This window comes from Rhinoderma darwinii, chromosome 6 (genome assembly GCF_050947455.1).
Source record: "Rhinoderma darwinii isolate aRhiDar2 chromosome 6, aRhiDar2.hap1, whole genome shotgun sequence".
Classification (NCBI taxonomy): domain Eukaryota; kingdom Metazoa; phylum Chordata; class Amphibia; order Anura; family Rhinodermatidae; genus Rhinoderma; species Rhinoderma darwinii.
In genome coordinates this window covers 24,388,387-24,409,907 of record NC_134692.1, presented here as the reverse complement: position 1 = coordinate 24,409,907, position 21,521 = coordinate 24,388,387, and the positions used below count along the sequence as shown (strand labels likewise).

The 21,521-nt window shown below is 44.8% G+C and overlaps 1 protein-coding gene across 1 annotated transcript in view; it reads right to left on the bottom strand.

Annotated features, from left to right (window-relative positions):
- The window catches only part of UPP2 (uridine phosphorylase 2), a 39,085-nt gene extending 38,142 nt beyond the window's left edge, over nt 1–943 (bottom strand). The window contains exon 1 of the mRNA XM_075829312.1: nt 807–943. Within this exon, the coding sequence (XP_075685427.1) occupies nt 807–868 (62 nt within the window). The 5' untranslated portion in view covers nt 869–943. The remainder of the gene's footprint in view (nt 1–806) is intronic.
- Between the last annotated feature and the right edge of the window lie 20,578 nt (nt 944–21,521).

Sequence of the window (21,521 nt, the reverse complement as noted above, 5' to 3'; positions counted from 1 at the left end):
TGTGGTTTTTTTTAAAATTATTTTTAAACACCATTGTAACATGGCTAATATATAATTTATAGTTGCTAGACAACTGTGGGGGATGGAGGGGAATCTGGACTCCTGAGTCACTTAGCTTAGGTATAGTTTATTTTATCTTTGGTGTCTGGATATCGTCTCTTATTGGTTCTTCTATGTCAATTTCCGCCACCTCTGTGATGTGATCAAGTTGCACTAAAAAGTCGCAAATCATAAATGTGCCGACCTTACTCACTCCAGGAAAGCCACGCCAGCTTTGCTAGACAACAATGAAAAATGACGAGGACATCGCAAAAGTGATTGAGAAAGGCGCATATAAAACAATAAATCTGTCTTTACATAGAAAAATGTCACAAATGACAACAGAAAAGCCATGCAAAAGGATGATACGTGCCCCTATTATTTGTTAGCCTATGGTAGATTTATCAACAGGGCAAAGGGGGGAAGAAATAAATATGTGATCAGTGTGTGAAAAAAGTATGAAGAAGATTTTCCATATTAAACGTAAAAAAACAAAAAATACAATTGACAAAAATTTGCAGCAACACTCTGCTGTTTTTCTATGGGATGACATAATAGTTGTTTTTTTTACCAATCATGTAGATTATGTTACTAGTGCCCATTTCTATCCAGATAAAAAATACATGATATCCACAGGCAAAAAGAGTACAGATCAGGCAGAGATGGCACCGCTGGCAGCACATCTGAGGGCAGACATAATTCTTAGCCTTTTATAGCTCATTTAGCGTTTATTCACTATTTCCCGCTCTTCCACATCATGCACTTACTTTACATAATTGTCCCTTTCAGGCAAGTTTGAGCTGCTGTTATCTGCTAAAATTGGAGCCATCGCTTATCCTCAGAGCTGCCTCAATCCACAATAATATGTTCTTCAGATTTTTTTCAACTGCTGCTGCAGATTATAAACATCAACTAATAAAAAATACTGTTCTGACATCACCGGGAGGGTGGTTCTTATAAGGGAAGGTGATGTCATATGAGGTATATCGGCCCTAGGCCTCTGATTGGCTGTTCTCGTGGGGGCGTTGTCTGGGTTTATTTGGTAAATATTGGTTACTGATTAGTCTTTGCTGAATGTAGGTGATTATTTACACAGCGCTGGTTACTCATTACTGTACCAAATACCTCAGATTATTTAGAAATTTCTGGATACTGATTACTTTATTGAAAGGCTGAGATTATAAGAGAAATTCTGATTACTGATTATTGTACTCAATGCTTGTGACATTTGGGAAATTCTGGTTACTGATTACAGTACAAAACATATTTAAGATATATAATCCTGGGCACTGATTAAACTAGATTTCTATCACATTATTGTACCTGGCAGGGACTACATGTCTGCAGTAGGGCTGATTTGTGAATGTCTTAGGCTTCGTTCACATCTGCGCCAGGGTCCCATTCCGACGTTCCGTCTGAGCTTTTCGTTGGAACGGGACCCTGACTGATACAAATGGAAACCAAAGGTTTCCGATTCCATCACCAACCCTCATTAACCATTTTATTGATAATAAAAAAGCCGTCATTGAAGTAGTCCTGGAATCCGACATAGTCCAACGACCGAACCACCTAACCGAACCACAAACACAAAAAAAGATTAGTAACACATGTGTTAGGCTTAGATACAGGGCCCATGTGTGATACTGTCTGTTGGACCCTGTATCTAAGCCTACCACAAGGTAGGTTTAGATACAGGGTCCAGCAGACAGTAATCTTATACAGTATAAGATTACTGTCTACTGGAGACTTGTATCCAAGCATACCATGTGGTAGGCTCATATACAGGGCCTATCAGACAGGATCACACATGGGCCCTGTATCCAAGCCTACCATGTGATTGGCTTAGATACAGGGGCCAGCAGACAGGATCACACAATCTGTGATCCTGTCTCATGGGCCCTCTAAGCCTGCTACATCCGTAGGCTTAAAGGGGTTGTCCAGTCCCTAAACATTGATGGCCTATCCTCAGGATCCACAGGATAGGCCATCAATAGCTGATGGGTCAAGGTCCGACTCCCGGGACCCGCCAATCAGCTGTTTTGAAGTGGCCGCAGCACTCGTACGAGAGCTGCTTCCCCTTTATTTCACTTACTCAGTCACACTGTGAATCGCCGACACGGATTCACAGTGCGAGCAAGTGACCGGAATGAAGGGGAAGCAGCTCTCGTACGATTGGCCGGCTCCCGGGAGTCGGACCCCGCCAATCAGCTTCAGCAGACAGGGATATTAATCTTACCCTCCTCTTCAGCCGTAGTGGAGGTCCTGACTCTATCCAGGGTCGGGATGTTGTGCGCAGCGCATAGCATTGTGACGTTAGGACCTCCGCTGCGCTCCGGAAGCAGGAAGATCAGTTACTGTAGTAACAGGGGCCCACGGCCCCAGTTACTATACTAACATTTTATTGATGTGTTGCAGGGGGCCGCGGGCCCCCTGGCTTCGAGGCCCAGTCGCAATTGCGACCGCTGCGACCCCTATAGCTACGCCACTGCGTGCAACATGGATTTGGCTTAAAAAAAATACATTAAAAAGTGTATTTGAAAAAATACAAAAAAAAAACATATGCCCTTTTTTTGGCATATATTTAACTTTTTTAAGGGTTCTGTAGAATAGATCATTTTAAAAGAGCAAATGCTTGCATTAAAGGGGTTGTCTAGTCTCTGCAAAGAAATCTTATTTTATTTGTATAATGAAAAGTTATCCAATTTTCCAATATACTTTTTGTATCAGTTCCACATTGTGTGGTCGTTACATTACCAGGACTGATTTCCCTGAAAGTAGACTATGAGTGTTTCTACTGAATGAAAGCAAGCAGAGATGTTGAAAACAGTGAGGAATTAATACAGAAAGTATATTGGAAATTGTTTAATTTTTTTATTGCACAGAAGTATAACCCCAATTAGCTGAAACTGGACAACCTCTTTAAGGGGTCAGGCGTATGTTGTTTTTTTTAAAAAAATGTTAAGGTATTTTTTTTTGTCACGAATGATCGTATTAATGATCGTTGTTCCCCATACTCCCGATCATTGCTGCATATAAATGTACCATTTTGGACCAGAAAATCAGGTCATGCAAAAGTACTTTTAGGGTATGTTCACACGGGCTATTTTCGGCCCTTTTTCAGGCCGTAAATGGCCGAAAAACTGGCGAAAAATCGTTAGCAGAATGCCTCCAAACATCTGCCCATTGATTGCAATGGGAAAAACAGCGTTCTGTTCCGACTGGCCATTTTTTTACACGGCCGCGTAAAAAAACGGCCGCGAAAAAGAAGTGCAGGATACTTGTTGGGACGTTTTTCATAGACTCTATAGAAAACAACGCCAAAAACAGCCGTAAAAATCGCTGCGAAAATCGCGAGTGGCTAAAAAAGCCTCTGAAAATCAGACAGCTCTGTATTTTCAGACGTTTTTGAGTTTGCGTGTGAACATACCCTTATACATTATTTTCCAGGATCCACAATAAAACAGTATCCTAACATGAGCTGTAATCTCTGAGGGAAGCTGTGGCCCCCGGCACTTAGGAGACTCTTCACAATTCTTTTACATGACAGAATCATTAACTGCAAATGCATCTGTCGCTGTATGGGTATGTGCACACACACTAATTACGTCCGTAAGTGACGGACGTATTTCGGCCGCAAGTACCGGACCGAACACAGTGCAGGGAGCCGGGCTCCTAGCATCATAGTTATATACGACGCTAGGAGTCCCTGCCTCTCTGCAGGACAACTGTCCCGTACTGTAATCATGTTTTCAGTACGGGACAGTAGTTCCACGGAGAGGCAGGGACTCCTAGCATCGTACATAAGTATGATGCTAGGAGCCCGGCTCCCTGCACTGTGGTCGGTCCACTACTTGCGGCCGAAATACGTCCGTCAATTACGGACGTAATTAGTGTGTGTGCACATACCCTTAAAATGTCACTAGATATGAATGCGTAGTTCAAGGTATGGCCACAAGAGGTCCTCACTAATCACCGTTCCTATTGCACCATTGTGTCATCTGTAATGTGCCATTATTGCTCTGCCACATTCGTCATTTCCTCATAATTTTATGATAATTTAAGTGAGAAATATTGTATCCGAATGATAATAATTCACGTTTTGAATGCATCTAAATGGACATATGTACGAATATTTAAGTGGTCTAGAGTAGACTGGGTGCACAAGTTGTCAAAGGAAATAGCTTAGCAGATGCTTTATAAACTAATAATGCACATTTATACAGATTACTCATGTAATGGACATTGCAATTGAATTGAAATGGGAGGTGATTTTTTTGTAAAATTACAGAGGACTCAATACTATATAATTAAAGTCCCCATAGGTCTTATTATATCAAGTAATTCCACTATTTCATTCCAAGACTTAGGGCACATTCACACGTGGCGGAATTGCTGTTGAATTCCGTTGTGGACAGTCCGCAGTGGAATTCTGCAGCAGCCGTTTTTTTTCATTTCTTTCTATACATTTTTAGGAAACTTAGTTCAGACGTTGCAGAAAATAACTGTTTGGAAATCAGGCTGAGGTGCAGAATTTCCCCTACGCAGCAGCTCATTCCATTGTGGAGAAGAAGCGGAATTTCACTGCAGATTTCAGCCTCTGCAATGCAAAAACTAAAATTTGTGGCAAGTCCGCTGTGATATCCGCAACGCCTGAATTACCGGTCAAATATGCAAATGTTGGTGCAGGTTCTTTGCGTAATTGCCCCAAATCTGCACCAACATTTGCAGCGGAAAATTTCTGCCACGTCTGAACATGGCCTTAGGGCTCCTTCACACGAATGTAGCCCACCTCGGACGTGAAAAACTGCCATTTTCCACATCCGAGGTGGATCCGTGGAGGACGCGTTGTCACGGATCCCCCACAGACTACAGTCTATAGAGGGATGCGTGACACGCAGTAAAATAGGACATGTCCTATTTTTCACTGAAGCGTTCACACGCTCCGTTGACACAGCGGTCGTGTGAACAGCCCCATTGAAATGCATGGGTATTTCATCAGCAGTCCCAAAGACGTTAAATAGAGCGGCAGCAGCATGCAAGCTCGGCCTCCGCTCCTTTCAAACAAGGTACACGAAACCTTCATGCTCCTGATCGGTGGGAATCCGAGTGGTCGGGCCCCCACCGATCAGACAACACCTATTCTGGGGATAGGTGATGAATTTCAATCTTGGGCTATCCTCTTCAAGGCTAAAAAGCCCATAAAAATGTGGTCTCCACCTGTGGCTTTCCAGCTGTTGTGAAATATTTCCATAGCCACAGGCTGGATACCACAGCCATAAAGGATAGACAATGCTCTTCATTCATAAAACTATTGCAGACAAGAACTGGAGGTGTTGCCCATAGCAACCAATGTGATTATTGCTTTCATTTTTATAAAATAATAGCTGAATTCTGATAGGTTGCTATGGGCAACATCTCCGGTTTTTGCCTGCACTAGTTTTGTACATAAGGCCCAATGTTTCGAGAATTTCCTTATTATTTCAGTGCGTTTATCTGGGTAGAGAACTGTGAAGATGTCGGTCTGTCACATTGTAGAATAATGTCATGACCTGCCGGTAATCCACGTGATAAGATCAGTATGGGCTGAGGATTATGTAACTTTAACAGATTTCACAATTAGGATTTCAGAAGGTCATTTACCTTACAATACAACCAGTAACGCAGCACCCCTCCCCCACAATTTTTTCTTTTTTTTTGTCAGGTTTGTTAAAGAGGTTAAATTTTACGTATTATTTATACAATGGGAACATTTATTTTCCACTATCTACAGATACGGACAATACATCACGTTTCTGTCTTGTAGATTAATAAAGAAAGAACCAGATCAGATGTGTCACTTGAAGCTCCTAGGTCCCAATACAAAATCTGTATCAGGGACCTCCCAAGCACTTATAATACTGGTGTCGTCTTACTTGTCGGAGGGACTGGGCACCCAACTCTACATCCCCTATACCTACACCTCTGATATAGACTATATTATATGATTTGTTCCTTTTTAACTTATTAGGTCTAGTTCACACTGGTGCTAAAATAGTGCATATTTTTAATGCTAATGAATGTTGCCACTCTGCACTTAGCGCATTTTGGGGAGAATTTATTAACCTCCCACACCAGTTTTCTGGCATAGAAGTGTCGCGAAAGGTCCAAAAGCCGCAATTTGCGGGGGAGATTGCGACTTTTAGGCAGTTTACAATGCTAACGGCACGTTTGAAAAATGGGTCCACCAGCGGCCCGACAAATTTGCTATAATTTACACTAGAAACCAGCGTAAATTATAGTGGAAATCTACGCCAGCTCCTAGATTTCACACTATGGGGCGTAACAAGGTAGAGTCCCATGCTAGACCCCATACCTCCCCCCAATCAGACTACCCACATCCTTACCGCTCCGCTACCCCCCCTTATCCCCTAAGGCTTTCACAGCAGGCCAAGACACATACAAGGTCCTGAATCCGGGCAGCATCAGGACATTGCATGTGACGTAGCACTCAGGACGTTGAGTACTGCGTCGCTTATAATGCACCGCGACTTGCTGCGAAAGCCCTAGGAGATAAGTGAAGAAGTGGAACGGTGAACATTTTTATTTTATGTCTAAACAGGGGGAAAAGGGAAACAAGAGAGATTGGCCACGGCTGCAGCCGCAATTGTTACACCACATGGCCAGCCAAAAGATGCAAAATCCGTATGAAATCCTAGTCTTAATAAATCTCCCCCTTTGTTTTTTACCACATTTTCTTTTAATCTTGTCCCTGATCTGCCAATTCTGTCTGGCATCCTGATGGTCAGATTAAAATCTAATGTCTATGGTCAGTTTTAGCTCTGGTATTGAATAATACCAAATATCACTGGTAGAACCAACATTTCCACCTGATATCCCTGTGAGGTCAACATTTTCCCTTTTGGTTTTGATGTCCGTACTGTATTTCAGAAAGATCATAATGGTCATCAACAGGGTATTGGATCCACCGGGTCTTCTGTCACTATTCTAGGACCACTTTGAAGTAATCTTCTAGACATATTTTTGGAAAAGCCAGTTCACTGGAAAAGACTATTGAACTTGATGGGAAATATAGGAAGACCAGAAACAAAATGGATAAAGTCATAAACGTTGAGAAGCCTGAAGACTGGGACATTCCTGAGGAACATTATTCAGATGGGGACAAGCGTCAACAATTAATTGACAGCTCTTTAGGGGGCTGTCTCATGAAGAAAACTCCTTTTCAAAAAGAAGCTGGTGTGGCGGTCAGTCTGTCTTCTCTTACCCCCAGCGATCAGCTCTCAGAGAACGACCCTCCATTTGGCACATAAAGGAGGTTCCAAGTAGGGAACCCTCCTCTATGACATCCATGTGCCTTAAGAGTTTTGTGTGGAAATCCTCTGTAATAATAATCATAATAATAATTTTATTGGAATCAGGGACAGCAGAGAAGCCCCATGGCAAAAATTCAAATGGCACCACCTGCTGTTTCATAAAAAACACCATCCTGGTATAGGAGGGCCTGGTACTTGTTGCTTTTCTAGTAGGGGAGAAGGATGGCGAGACACTTCAAACTTCGCCCCCTTTCCCAACTTGAAAGCTGTTTCTGTTAGGCTAGATTCACACAAACGTGACAGATTTACGTGAGTAAAAAAGGCACGTGAATCTGTCCGTGTGCGTTGCGTTATTGCATCAGTGTGCTTTGCGAGTGGCATGTGTTTTTCACGCATTTGCAAAGCACTTCTTTTTTTTTTCTTTTTACAATGGAATTGATGCGCAAATCACGCACAGCTCAAGGATGTGTATCCATGTGCTGTGCGTGGTTTTCACGCACCCATTGACTTCAGTGAAAATGCACCAATTTAGGACATGCAGCGAGTTTCACGCAACGGACTCTCGCTGCCAGAAAACTCCTGCATGTGTGAACGGCCCTATTGAAATCAATAGGTCCGTGTGCTGTGAGTGATTTCCACGTACAGCACGCGGATGAGTTTTACGCTCTTCTGAATAAGGCCTCAATGTGAAAAGAAGAGCCCTTTGAAGGTTCACAGAGCCGATAGGAAAGGTAAATAGGGCTGGTTGAATTTTCCCCTTCCTTCTATGGCCCCATAAGTGCCTATGCTATTTATACCCTTGATTTGTAGGCTGGTGATTTTTTCGGGGAGATGGCTTCCTCCGCAGTTGGTGATATTTTGCCTCTTGTCCATAATAACTAGTAACACAATGGGTTTTATGGATACTTCTCTGTGACCAATGATGAATCCTGGCGTTGCTTGATGGACAAGTCTGAAAATTGAAGTTGAGACTAGCTTACATTTGGCTGCCACTTAGGTTGTGTATAATGTGCCTCTAAACAGATTGTCTCATTATATTCCATGGAAAGACAAGGGAACCCGTTCTGCGTTAATTAGAGACATAGTACAATGCCGTCTGGGGAGTTGCCGTTGAGGCCGTAGTTAGTTATACACTTCTGTGCAGAGGAACTGATGTTTATTAATCTAAAGTTAACAGCCATTATTACAGGTTCCCTCCTTCGTTTCCTCCACTCGGGGGACAACTTGATTTCCTGCCTAAGTCATTAAATCGTCCATCACATTTTGTTCGCTGAGTGACCCCTCTGCTCAGACATCTCAGGGGCTCCTGTAATCATAGTTTCCCTCAGATCATGTACGGCAGATGGGGCAACCTTTAGATTTTCCTTCTCATCAGCGCTCACTGCCTTTATAGTATATGAAGACAAAATAAACCAGGGGCCTATCCATATATTTCACAGTACCATTATAAATCCTATAATATGATCATATAATTGGCATAGAACAGCAAGTCTGTCTTTTTATTTACATTGTAATGTAAGTGAGAAGACAATTAAACAAGAACGCAAGGGAAAAGACACTGTTTTCAGAACGAATAGAAATGTTTCCAGGATTTTTCTCATGACAAATGCAATTATTTGGCATAAAAAATAGAGTCAATGTTTTGACACAATCCTGCCCAAAATATAGTAGACTGAAGGTTGTGTCAACGGACACCCGTGAGTCACTCGCCCAGATCCATTAGTTATATCGATATATCGGAGAGAAGTAAGAGACACAAAGACATGCTTGTATACCCAAAAATCCTCCTCTGGTTTATTTTTAGAATGTAGTTACAATAGTGTCTCAAAAAAGGGGAGTAGGCTTGAGCTCAGTCAATCACTTACAAATGGGAAGGTGGCTATAGCTCAGCCAATCACGTACAAAGGGGAGTTGGTCGGGCTCAACCAATCACAAGTAAGATGAAGTTCTCAGAACAATCTTACAGCTTCAACTTCACCAGGTCTAATTCTCATAACAAATAATGGTAAATAAATGAGTTCCCAGACAGTATGAGACATCAGACCCATTTCTCATAACAAGGAATGATAAACATGTGAGTGTTCAGACAATTCCAGTATGAATTTTGTCTTACAGAGAAACAGATTATTCTTCAACATATAAAATGCTGGATATACGTCTGAGACCCATTTGCATAGACGGGTGGGGGTGTATTTGAGATTAAAGTTAAGATATGTTTATATTCGATTAATTCTAGCTTTATGTATCCTCCAAAATACAAGGCAGCTCTCCAGATTTAGTAAAAAAAATAGGACCACTTTTATCACCACTTGCTAGCACTAAATCTGGAGTGCTGCCTTGTATTTTGGAGTTTGTTACGAATTTTGGGACATTGGTCACGTGTCCGGACAAGGATATTGCACCCTATATACATCTGAATGGTGCTGCTTTTTTATTTGTTTATATATATATATATATATATATATGTACTATTTGTTTTGTTTATTTTGAAAATCAATAAGAAGATTTTACAAAAAAAACCATATATAAAATGGATTCTTCATACAAAATCAAATCATTTAAATACATTTGAATCACTTTCACACTTGATTAAAGGGATTTTCTCACTAAGACAACCCCTGCCTTTATGCCCTATTAGGCCATATGGACGCCCCCTCTAAATTGCCGTCATGTAATGCGACACCATGGCCACTGCAAAGGAAATGTATAGATCCTCCCCTGCAAAATCAGCTGTTTGACAAGTGTGTTTGGAGTTGTACCCAGATGAACTGACCACCGCGGGGCTCGTATGTGAAAGGGGTCGTCTGTGGTGGCACATCCTCTTTTAAAACAAAACTTCCTATGTAAGCCTATGTGTCTCCATTCTTACAAATTGTGCAGTCGTTTGATATTGCCCCCATCTGCCCCTTCTCCTTCTCCTGCCTGTATGTTAGTAAGAAGAAGGGGATGTTTGAAGGGAGTAACGTTACTGCAGGATCAGACTATACACAGGGGGACCACAGTCTTCCCTCTATGTCACAGGCAGGCACACAAACAACTAAAACAGTTCTACAATGTATGGACCCCAACGAACAGCTACTTTCTGGACTCAATTTGGACTTCCTGTGCTGAATTTTCCACTTTTGAGCCTGTGCAATGATAAAGCAGCCAGATAAGGTGTAATCTATATTTAATTAATAGTTTTAAATTCCTTGAGGATCAGCAGCTCAGAAGGGGTAGTCACACTGTTGTGTTTAAAATCTCCGTCCTGCTTTGAATGTGTGTATTGCAGGCAGCGTACAATGCAGCGCTCATGTTCCTTACAATGGCGGCAGCTGTTTATATAACGGGCCACATCCATCACAATTCTCAATGCTTCCTGCAAACTTGTCGCAATGGTGTTGAGGTTTGTGTAAACACAGCTGCTCATTCACCGAACACTCTTCATATATCTCCGAAAGGGTAAAACGTGAAATAGAAACTGATGAAAGTCTAAGCGGCTGTAACACCGTATGAGCTGGTGTGTATCACACATCTCAATGTATCAAAATTAAGAGGCTTGTTAGAATAATTTAGTTTCTGGGAGAAATATTTAATAGAAACGCCAACAACCCACTTTATTTAATTACCCATTATTTAGCGCCAACATAGTCCAAAGTGTTTTACATAGAACGCCACATTGTATATTCTCACATTCATACCTGTCCTCGTGGATTTGACAATTTATTTTCCTTATCTTAGAAACCCACACATTCATACATGGTAGAGCCAAGTTCTTGAGAAGAAGGAAATCAGAATACTTGGAGGAAACCCATGCCGCTATGTGTAGAATAGACAAGTACATGATATGTTTCCCTAATTGGATATGAATTCATGGTGCGGCACTAATAACTGGGCAGCCATAGTTTTATATGTCAATTTCTTCTTCTCAGACTGAATATATTATAGAATCTTTTCTTATAACTCTACGTTGTGCCGTTCCTCTGTTATTCCGTCTAGAAATGTATGAATAAATTGACAACTGGGTGTTACCATTGCCCTTGTCAAAGAGGCGTGTCCCTACACAGTGTGTTATTGTGAGCATTGATTAGACAGTGTCAGTCTGTGTAGCGACACACCCCCAACTGGTAACACCCAGTTTTCAATCTATTCATATATTTCTAGTAGGAATAACAGAGGACCGGCACAATGCAAAGTTTTAGGAAATTATGCTCCAGAATCATTTCCCCAATTTCATGGGGAATGCAAGTATTTACTAACACAGACATGTCAGGAGAGGTGATATGTTCTCCTTAAAGTAGAAAGATGTAATGTCCGTGGCTGCGGGCTGTCAGCTCCAGCCTCCCGCTGACAGCCACAGCCACGAGTCGGCAAGTGCTGGCCCCAGCCTCCTCCTCAGGAGACGCCAGCGCTTGCATCCACTCACCTCCGCCGGAGCCCGCAGGGTGCGTGCGCACGCTCGTCCCCGCTCTTAAAGGGGAAGCGCGCACCGGACATCTTGAACGACCTTTGACCCGTGAGTACCATGGGCTATAAGAGGGGTCCAGCCCCCTAGTTCGATGCCTGAGCGTTGTTAGTTTTCCCAGTCTGTCTTGCAAATGGTCCCTTAGTGTTTCCCGTTTCTGTTGTTACCCGTACCTTGTTCCCCGTTCCTGTTTCCCGTGCTTTGCCCTAGTATCAAGTCGTGCCACGTCCTGTGTCATCTGCCACGTCTGGAGGAATCCGCCACGTCCTGTGTCATCTGCCACGTCTGGAGGAATCCGCCACGTCCTGTGTCATCTGCCACATCCAGAGGAATCTGCCACGTCCGGAGGAATCCGCCACGTCCTGTGTTATCTGCCACGTCCGGAGGAATCCGCCACGTCTGGCGCAACTTGCAGCTCCTGTGTCATCCTCCACGTTTGGCGCCATCTGCTGCACACATCTCATCTGTGCCAGAGCTGCGGCCACCATCTGGGCTATTCAGGTACCCTTGTGCGACACATTGTATTTCTGGGGTGTCCTGTTGTTTGGCCAGCTGCCTCCCCGCTGCGGCGGTACAGCCTAGTGGGTCCACTAACCCGCTCCGTGACAGTACGCTCAGGCCATGAACCCCGCTGGTCAACCTGAGACGTCGACTACACAAGCCATGCTGGCTGAGATGGAGGATCTCCAGTCACGACAAGACCAGCTCCTCCTGTCGGTGAACGCCATAGCCCATCGGTTGCTCGCTCCAACCACAGTCATCACCGCACCCATTCCTGCGGTTCCGCCTGCTACACTTCCTGTCTGTACTGGTACCAACCCCCTGTGTTTCTTGCCGCTACCTCCACGCTATGACAGAGATCCGAGGTCCTGCAGGGGATTTTTGAATCAGTGCCTGATCCATTTCAGACTACATGCCAGGTCCTTCTGTTCGGATGACGTCAGGATCGCCTTCATCATCTCTCTCCTTACCGGCAAAGCCCTGGCATGGGCCAATCCTCTGTGGGAACATCAGGAACCAGAGACCCGGGACTTGCAGTGCTTCTTACAGACCTTCCGCTCGATCTTTGAGGAACCTGGGAGAGTTTCTTCGGCTGCTGCATTCTTGCTGACCCTACACCAGGGAGACCTCTCTGTGGGCGAGTATGCCATTCAGTTCCGTATCCTGGCTGCTGAATTGACCTGGAACAACGAGGCTTTGGTGGCTACATTCTGGCAGGGACTGTCTTCAGGGATCAAGGACGAGCTGGCTGCTCGCGATCTGCCATCTACCCTGAACGATCTTATCCTACTCGCCTCCCGTGTCGACATGAGGATCCGGGAACGCTCCCAAGAGGTTCTCCGGGGGAGAGAACTTCCCAGGCTGGATTCTGCTGCCCCGCAATCCTCCTCAGTCGTCCCACCAGAAGACCCGATGCAGAGTAATTATGTTAAATTGTCTACCCAGGAGAAACAACGCAGACGCACTTCTGGACTTTGTTTGTATTGCGGCCATGGAGGCCATATTGTGCGTCTGTGCCCCCAGAGGCCGTAGAGACCCCATTGCCTAGGATTGGTTGGAGAGACAACCCTAGGTGGAACGGAATCTAACAGAGGATTCGCTTCCAAATTGACTATTCCTGTGACCCTGGTATCCGGCGACAGGACGCATCAAGTCTCTTCCTATCTTGACTCTGGTTCTGCTGCAAATTTCATCCAGAAAGAGCTTGTGGGTCATCTTCAGCTGCCCACAGTTCCCCTGGAGACATCTTTGGCTGTTGCCTCAGTTAATGGACTGCCTCTGCCTGATCCCATTATCTCTAAAACCAAGCCGTTGAAGCTCCAGGTTGGAGTACTTCATTCTGAATTTATTTTGTTCCTTGTTTTGCCCAAGGCCATCAATCCTGTTCTGCTGGGCCTGCCTTGGCTTCGACTACATGCCCCAGTCCTGGACTGGAATTCTGGAGAGGTTCTCCAATGGGGCTCCAAGTGCCATGGTCGTTGTCTGTTGCAGATCCATCCTGTCAAGCCTTCTCTGCCTCAGTCGCTGTCGGGACTGCCTCCCCATTTTGCTCAGTATGAAGATGTTTTCAGCAAAAAGGAGGCTGAGACGCTGCCTCCACATCGCACCTATGACTGCCCCATTGAACTGGTTTCTAATGCCTCTCTTCCCCGTGGACAGGTATATCCTCTCTCCTTGCCTGAGTCTCTATCCATGTCGGCCTATATCAAGGAGAATCTGGAGAGGGGTTTTATATGAAAATCTTCCTCCCCGGCTGGGGCTGGATTCTTCTTCGTTAAAAAGAAGGATGGATCCCTTCGTCCCTGCATTGACTACAGGGGCCTCAACCTGATCACAGTCAAGAACAAATACCCATTGCCACTCATCTCTGAGCTATTTGATCGCATACGAGGGGCCAAAATGTTTTCTAAGCTAGACCTGCGTGGGGCTTACAATCTAGTCCGGATTCGCCGGGGTGACGAATGGAAGACGGCATTTAACACCCGGGACAGGCACTACGAATACCTGGTGATGCCCTTCGGACTATGTAACGCTCCCGCAGTGTTTCAGGTGTTCGTTAACGACATCTTCCGAGATCTACTCTATGTCTGTGTTGTTGTTTATCTCGATGATATTTTGATTTTCTCCCCAGATCAGACGACTCATCGGAGGCATGTCCGTCAGGTTCTACTACGATTGAGGGAGAATCATTTATACGCCAAGCTGGAGAAGTGCGTCTTTGAGAAGAGTTCTCTGCCCTTCCTGGGCTACATCATCTCGGATCAAGGCCTCAAGGTGGATCCTGAGATAGTGAAGGCTGTCCTGGAGTGGCCACGTCCCCAAGGCTTAAGGGCCATACAGCGTTTCCTGGGATTCACCAATTTCTACCGGCAGTTTATTCCTAACTTCTCTTCTCTGACGTCTCCCATCTCGACCCTTACCAAGAAGGGTGTGAACGCCAAAGTGTGGACTCCAGAGGCAGAGTCCGAATTTATTAGCCTCAAGAGAGCCTTCACTTCAGCCCCGATCCTCCATCATCCTGACGTATCTCGGCAGTTCTCACTGGAAGTGGACGCTTCCTCTGTCGGTGCAGGTGCACTTCTGTTACAGAGGAGCTCCAAAGGAAAGGCAGTAGTATGTGGCTACTACTCTAGACTGTTTTCTTCTGCTGAGCGCAATTACTCCATTGGAGATCGGGAGCTGCTGGCCATCAAATTGGCTCTGGAGGAGTGGAGACATCTTCTGGAGGGCGCTGCTCACACCATCCTGATCTTCACCGACCACAAGAACCTCACTTACCTTCAGTCCGCTCAAAGACTTAATCCTCGTCAAGCCAGTTGGTCGCTGTTCTTCACCCGTTTTCTGTTTGTGCTCCACTACCGTCCCGCGGACAAGAATGTGAGGGCCGATGCCCTGTCCAGATCGTTTGAGACGGAAGACACGGTGGAGTCCCTTCAGACCATCATAGACCCGTCCTGCATTGTCACTGCTAATCCTCTGCAGGTTAGAGACATCCCTCCTGGGAGGACTTTTGTTCGGTTGGCAGACAGGAGAATTCTCCACTGGGGACATAGTTCTAAACTTGCTGGGCACGCCGGTGTCCGTAAAACCCGAGACCTGATTGCTCGTCACTTTTGGTGGTCCATGCTACCTAAGGATGTTCTGGACTTTGTCTCTGCTTGCACGGTGTGTGCCTCTAACAAAGTGACTCACTCCAAGCCTGCCGGTCTGATTCAACCTCTGCCTGTACCCAATGCCCCCCTGTACCCAATGCTAACCGACATTGGCTATAATTTTTAACCGTTTGTGTTCATTGTGTGTCCCTCATGGACATCTTAATGGCAAATTAATAAAAGTTATATTTTATTATCACTAATCAGTTAGTAGTTGGGAAATTGGGTTTTAGTGTGCTCCGGCACATTTGTTTCTTTCAATATTAATCATATACCTGCCAACTACTAGGGTCTCTTCAGCAATCTCAATGTCCCCTGGCAGCACATTGCGATGGACATCGTCACAGACCTCCCCCCCCTCAGCAGGATGTAACACTGTCTGGGTGGTGGTGGACCGGTTCTCTAAGATGGCTCATTTTATCCCGCTGACCGGCCTACCTTCTGCTCCTCGTCTGGCAAGGTTCTTCATTCAGCACATCTTCCGCTTGCATGGCTTGCCTCTTCACATTGTGTCCGACCGGGGGGTTCAGTTTACCTCAAGGTTCTGGAGAGCCCTATGTAAACTCCTGGATGTGAGATTGGACTTTTCCTCTGCCTATCACCCCCAGTCCAATGGACAAGTTGAGAGGATCAACCAGATCATGGAGAATTATCTCCGCCACTTCATCTCTTCACAGCACGATAACTGGGTACAGCTTCTACCATGGGCCGAATTTTCTTACAACAACCACACAAGTGAGTCCACCACTTCCACTCCGTTTCACATTGTGTACAGTCAACATCCCAGAGTCCCTCTTCCTGTGTCGACTTCATCTCAGGTTCCCGCTGCTGACTCTGCATATGGGGACTTCCTGCAAATCTGGCAACAGACCCGGTCCTCTATTTTGCTGGCAGTAGATCGCATGAAGCGAAAGGCAGATACTAAGAGAAGAGAGCCGCCTCAGTATCTTCCGGGGACTAAAGTCTGGCTGTCCTCTCGGAACATTCGCTTGAAGGTGCCCTCATACAAGTTCGCTCCCAGGTTCCTTGGACCATTCGAGGTCCTGCAGCAGATCAACCCTGTCGCCTACAAGCTTCGGCTGCCTCCTACCCTCAGGATTCCCAACTCCTTCCACGTCTCCCTCCTCAAGCCTGTGATCCTAAACCGCTATTCCAAGACTCCCAGCCCTGCGGTTGCTCCCAGCGGCTCCTCGGACATCTTTGAGGTCAAGGAGATCTTGGACACCAAGAGAGTGAGAGGAAAGACCTTTTATTTAGTGGATTGGAGGGGGTTTGGTCCCGAAGAGAGGTCCTGGGAGACAGAGGAGAACCTCAATGCCCCTACTCTTCTAAAGAAGTTTCTCTCTCGCTCCGGTCCCAAGAAGAGGGGGCGTAAGAGGGGGGATACTGTAATGTCCATGGCTGCGGGCTGTCAGCTCCAGCCTCCCGCTGACAGCCGCAGCCTCCTCCTCAGGAGACGCCAGCGCTTGCATACACTCACCTCCACCGGAGCCCGCAGGGTGCGCGCGCACGCTCGTCCCCGCTCTTAAAGGGGCAGCGCGCACCGGACATCTTGAACGACCTTTGACCCGTGAGTACCATGGGCTATAAGAGGGGTCCAGCCCCCTAGTTCGATGCCTGAGCGTTGTTAGTTTTCCCAGTCTGTCTTGCAAATGGTCCCTTAGTGTTTCCCGTTCCTGTTGTTACCCGTACCTTGTTCCCCGTTCCTGTTTCCCGTGCTTTGCCCTAGTATCAAGTCGTGCCACGTCCTGTGTCATCTGCCACGTCTGGAGGAATCCACCACGTCCTGTGTCATCTGCCACGTCTGGAGGAATCCGCCACGTCCTGTGTCATCTGCAACGTCCAGAGGAATCTGCCACGTCCGGAGGAATCCACCACGTCCTGTGTTATCTGCCACGTCCGGAGGAATCCGCCACGTCTGGCACAACTTGCGGCTCCTGTGTCATCCGCCACGTTTGGCGCCATCTGCTGCACCCATCTCATCTGTGCCAGAGCTGCGGCCACCATCTGGACTATTCAGGTACCCTTGTGCGGGACATTGTATTTCTGGGGTGTCCTGTTGTTTGGCCAGCTGCCTCCCCGCTGCGGCGGTACGGCCTAGTGGGTCCACTAACCCGCTCCGTGACAAAAGTTCTTCAAAACTGGTTTAAATGGTAGACCTCTCGGAGATTCAGCAGACAAAGTGGCTCAACGATGGGTGACACTGAAACTTGTTATAGTTTCCCCTTCCCCAATCCTCACTTTAGAGAACTGTTATTGGGTACAAATGCCCTAAGTAATTTGTCTTTACTGGGTAATTTGTCTTTACATCGTTGATTGGCGCTCGTTTGCTCCTGTCAGACGGAGCTATGGATGGGGACGAGCGGTCGTTACTCTGATCGCTCGTCCCCATACATTATTATCAAGTCGGCAGCGCGTCTTCCAGCTCACACAGAGAGATGTGCTGCCGACAACAATAATATTCTACTTTTTTAAAACGATACGACCAGCAGATGATCGAGCGTTTGCTCGTTCACCTGCTGATCGTTCCCCTATTTACACTGGGCAATTATCGGCAACGAGCGTTATATTAAAGCTCATCTGCCCGATAATACTCCTGTGTAAAACCCCCTTTACTGCAATTATACATGATCAGCATTGTCAGCAGGTATCGATGGGAAAAGTTTATATCTCTCAAACTAGATTCCTAGCTTTACTTAGATAATTGTAACTATACTTGTAGTGACAACCATAGACATAATCTGAGATAATGATATGGGTACATTAGAGATTGGGTGGGTTGAAATTTTATCTGTCCGATTCTTAGTTTGCCGTAAGCAGCATTAGCAGGGTTCAATTTCCTCTTATGGCTCCCCCGTTGAACTAAAGGGGGTTTTACACTGGATGATTATCGGGCAGACGAGTGTTCACAGGGGAACCATCAGCAGATGAACGAGCATCTGCAGATGTTTGATGTTAACCAGTTTCCTTCTAGTCCGTGTGAGGAAAGGTGATCTCTTGTTGGTAAATGTCAGAATATTCATATATAACTCCCTGAACTCTCTGCAAAATACAACCCTGCTAAAAGTTTCAAAAATTTCCTATTAACACGTTCTGTGAAACTGTTACCCTGTATGATCACAGAGGCTCCATAGCCGATGGCACTTTGTACTTGTTAAACGTTAACCTGGTATTTTAAAAGCAGGACAGCACGAAGACTGGAAGCAGAAAAGCTAATACATGTAAAAGAGCTAATCGCACTCCAATCGCCTGCGCTAATCAACAGGGTGCGAATTAGTTCAAACAAGCAATTCCCATGCAATTAGGTCCAGCAGAGTTGGAGTGTGCGCGTTACCAGGAACTAATCCTTTGGGTAAAGTAACTTTCTTGGTGTCCAGGTGCGCACTTAATAACAATATAAGCTCATTGCAAGAAACCGGGGATGAATTAATGAGGCCGAGCAGCCGGCGTTGGGAACTTTTTTCCTTTGAGCTGTTTTATTATTGAAGATTTTGCAGTTTTTCAAAACAATATTGAAAGTAGGTCTGGGAGCCTGCGGAGTTGAAGATATTGCTTTTTTCCCTGCTATGTCTTTTAGGTTTTTCTCTTCTAACATTCTGTACAAAATGGAAGATATCATCAGTCTGAATAGTAACTTTCTTAAATCTGTTTGTCCAAGGTTTATATCGGATTTGCAGCATGGCACAAGGATAAAATATGGACAATTAGAACGGAATTTGGTAACATTAGGGCTCATGCACATGGTTGTAATATGGCTCCTCCATGTAACCTTTGAGTTGTACGGAGTCTTAATACGGCACCTATAGACTTCTATGTGGCATTACTGTACCTCCATATGCCTCTGATTTCATATGGAGTTTTTTTTCTGTTGGACGCGATCGCTTTTAGGGGAGAAAATCCCTCTAACACGGTGCTGAAGCACGATGTGGTGGCACACAGAGGGGCAGATTTACTATTCAGATTGGGCCAGAATTCAGGCGCGCAACACATTTAAAAACTGTTTCTGACACTGTTTCGGCAAGGGGTCTGGCTTAGATTAAAGGGGTGTGGCCGAGCATGAAGGGGTGTGGCTTAACATGTGCCACATTGTGTCATAATTTTTTTGCAAAAAAAGTTGGTCTAAAATAAGGCAGCCAAGAGGTGGCATAAAGTTAGAAGTGTCGAAAGATGCGCCACATTAATCTTACAGCATGAGCCGCTTGGGCGCATGGCCCCTGTGTAATACTATCACACTCAATTGTCAGATTCACATGCTTTTAATATACCCAAAAAAGTATAAGGAAAAAAATGGGCATATCACAAATAATAAGTGTAAAAGCACAAGGAATGCCAGGACAAATGTTTTTTGGGAGGTGTTTTCTAGCACTTATTCTCATATTTCAATGCACAATATTTGTGAATATGGCGTAATTCTCACCGTTATGTGCGAAGTGATTTTCTTTATTAGAAATGTGCGCTATTGTATCTAAGGTTATGAATAATGCTTCTCACATAAAACTTTAGAGATATCAAACAAGAGAACTGGTTCTAACACAACTTGAAGCTTCTGATGCAAAATCTGTAACAGGTCCCTCCATCTACCATCTTATATACATTTTATATATTTTGTAGATTTATTTTAAAGACATCAGTGTAATTGGTCCCATTCCCTTTTTAGTGATCCTTGGGTTATTTACCCAAAAACTTTTTGCTAATGTTGTGGGACCTGTGTAAAGGGATTCCCTGTACAGTTTCTCACCACCCAATGAGATAAGCAGTTGTGCGGTCTCCCTCTATGATATGTACTTAGTAATGGCCAACTATCTGCCATAAAATTCCAACACAACAGATACAATTTTTTTTAAATGTCCTATTGTTATTGGTCGTCTCCACCATAGAATCAGGAATAGTCGATATCTAGCGTTTGGTTGGAATTACACGTTATTATCAGTTGTCTGAAGCTCCAAGATAAGCATTTGGGTATGTTCACACGGCAGCCTCCGTTACGGCTGAACAGCTCTGGAATTTCAGACGTAATGGCATGTGCAGGCGCTTTTCGCTGCGTCCATTACGGACGTAATTGGAGCTGTTTTTCCATGGAGTCAAGGGAAAACGGCTCCAATTACGTCTCAAGAAGTGACATACACTTCTTTGACGCGGGCATCTTTTTTACACGCCGTCTTTTGACAGCGGCACGTAAAAAAAATGACCGTCGGAACAGAACATCGTAAAGCCCATTCAAATGAATGGGCAGATGTTTGCCGACGCTTTGGAGACGTATTTTCGGACGTAATTCGAGGCTAAAACGCCCGAATTACGTCCGTAAATAGGGTGTGTGAACCCAGCCTAACTGTTGAAGCACCGACAATGTCACGGCAGCCCACCTGTTGCTATGTTTGTCATGTATTTGACATGTACAGTATATAGACATATCGCTCAGGTGATGGGCAGCGATGTGATACAGTGTCACCTTGACGCGATATTTCATTCTATAATTGCTAAATTCACAAAATAAAATAAATGGTTTTGAGCAACAATTTTCAAAATATTTCCTTATCACATGTAAGAGCGTTTAACCCAGCAGATTATTTACACTGCGTCGCTTGTTCCCTTCATTCACTTTCATACCATATACATTTTTTTTTATTTGCAAATCCATTCCAGTAAGAATGATGGCGGAGCATGACAGCTGTCACAGGGGAATCAGTGATGTCATTACTGCTATACCAGAAGTTTGTTACCAGCACGGAACATATCAAAGTCTCCCACTTGGGAATTGTTTGATGCTAAAATATATCATATGATTGATGGATCCGTGCCAAACTCCTTATATCAGAAGTGTTCTTCATGTATTAATGGCCTATCAGTCACGATGCTGAGTATTTCTGTACAAACACCTGTCAGTATTTATGTTGATTTACACTGCAAAATTACTCATGTCAAATGCAATTTAATTTATTGTGAGATCAGTAGGAGATGAAGTTCTCAGAAATACTAGACTTTCTCAGCTCCTCCTGACACTGACCTGTTTAGGACATCATTCAATCTGATGGGACATACAGAATCCAGGTGAGCAGCAGCAGATATTTCTCAGCT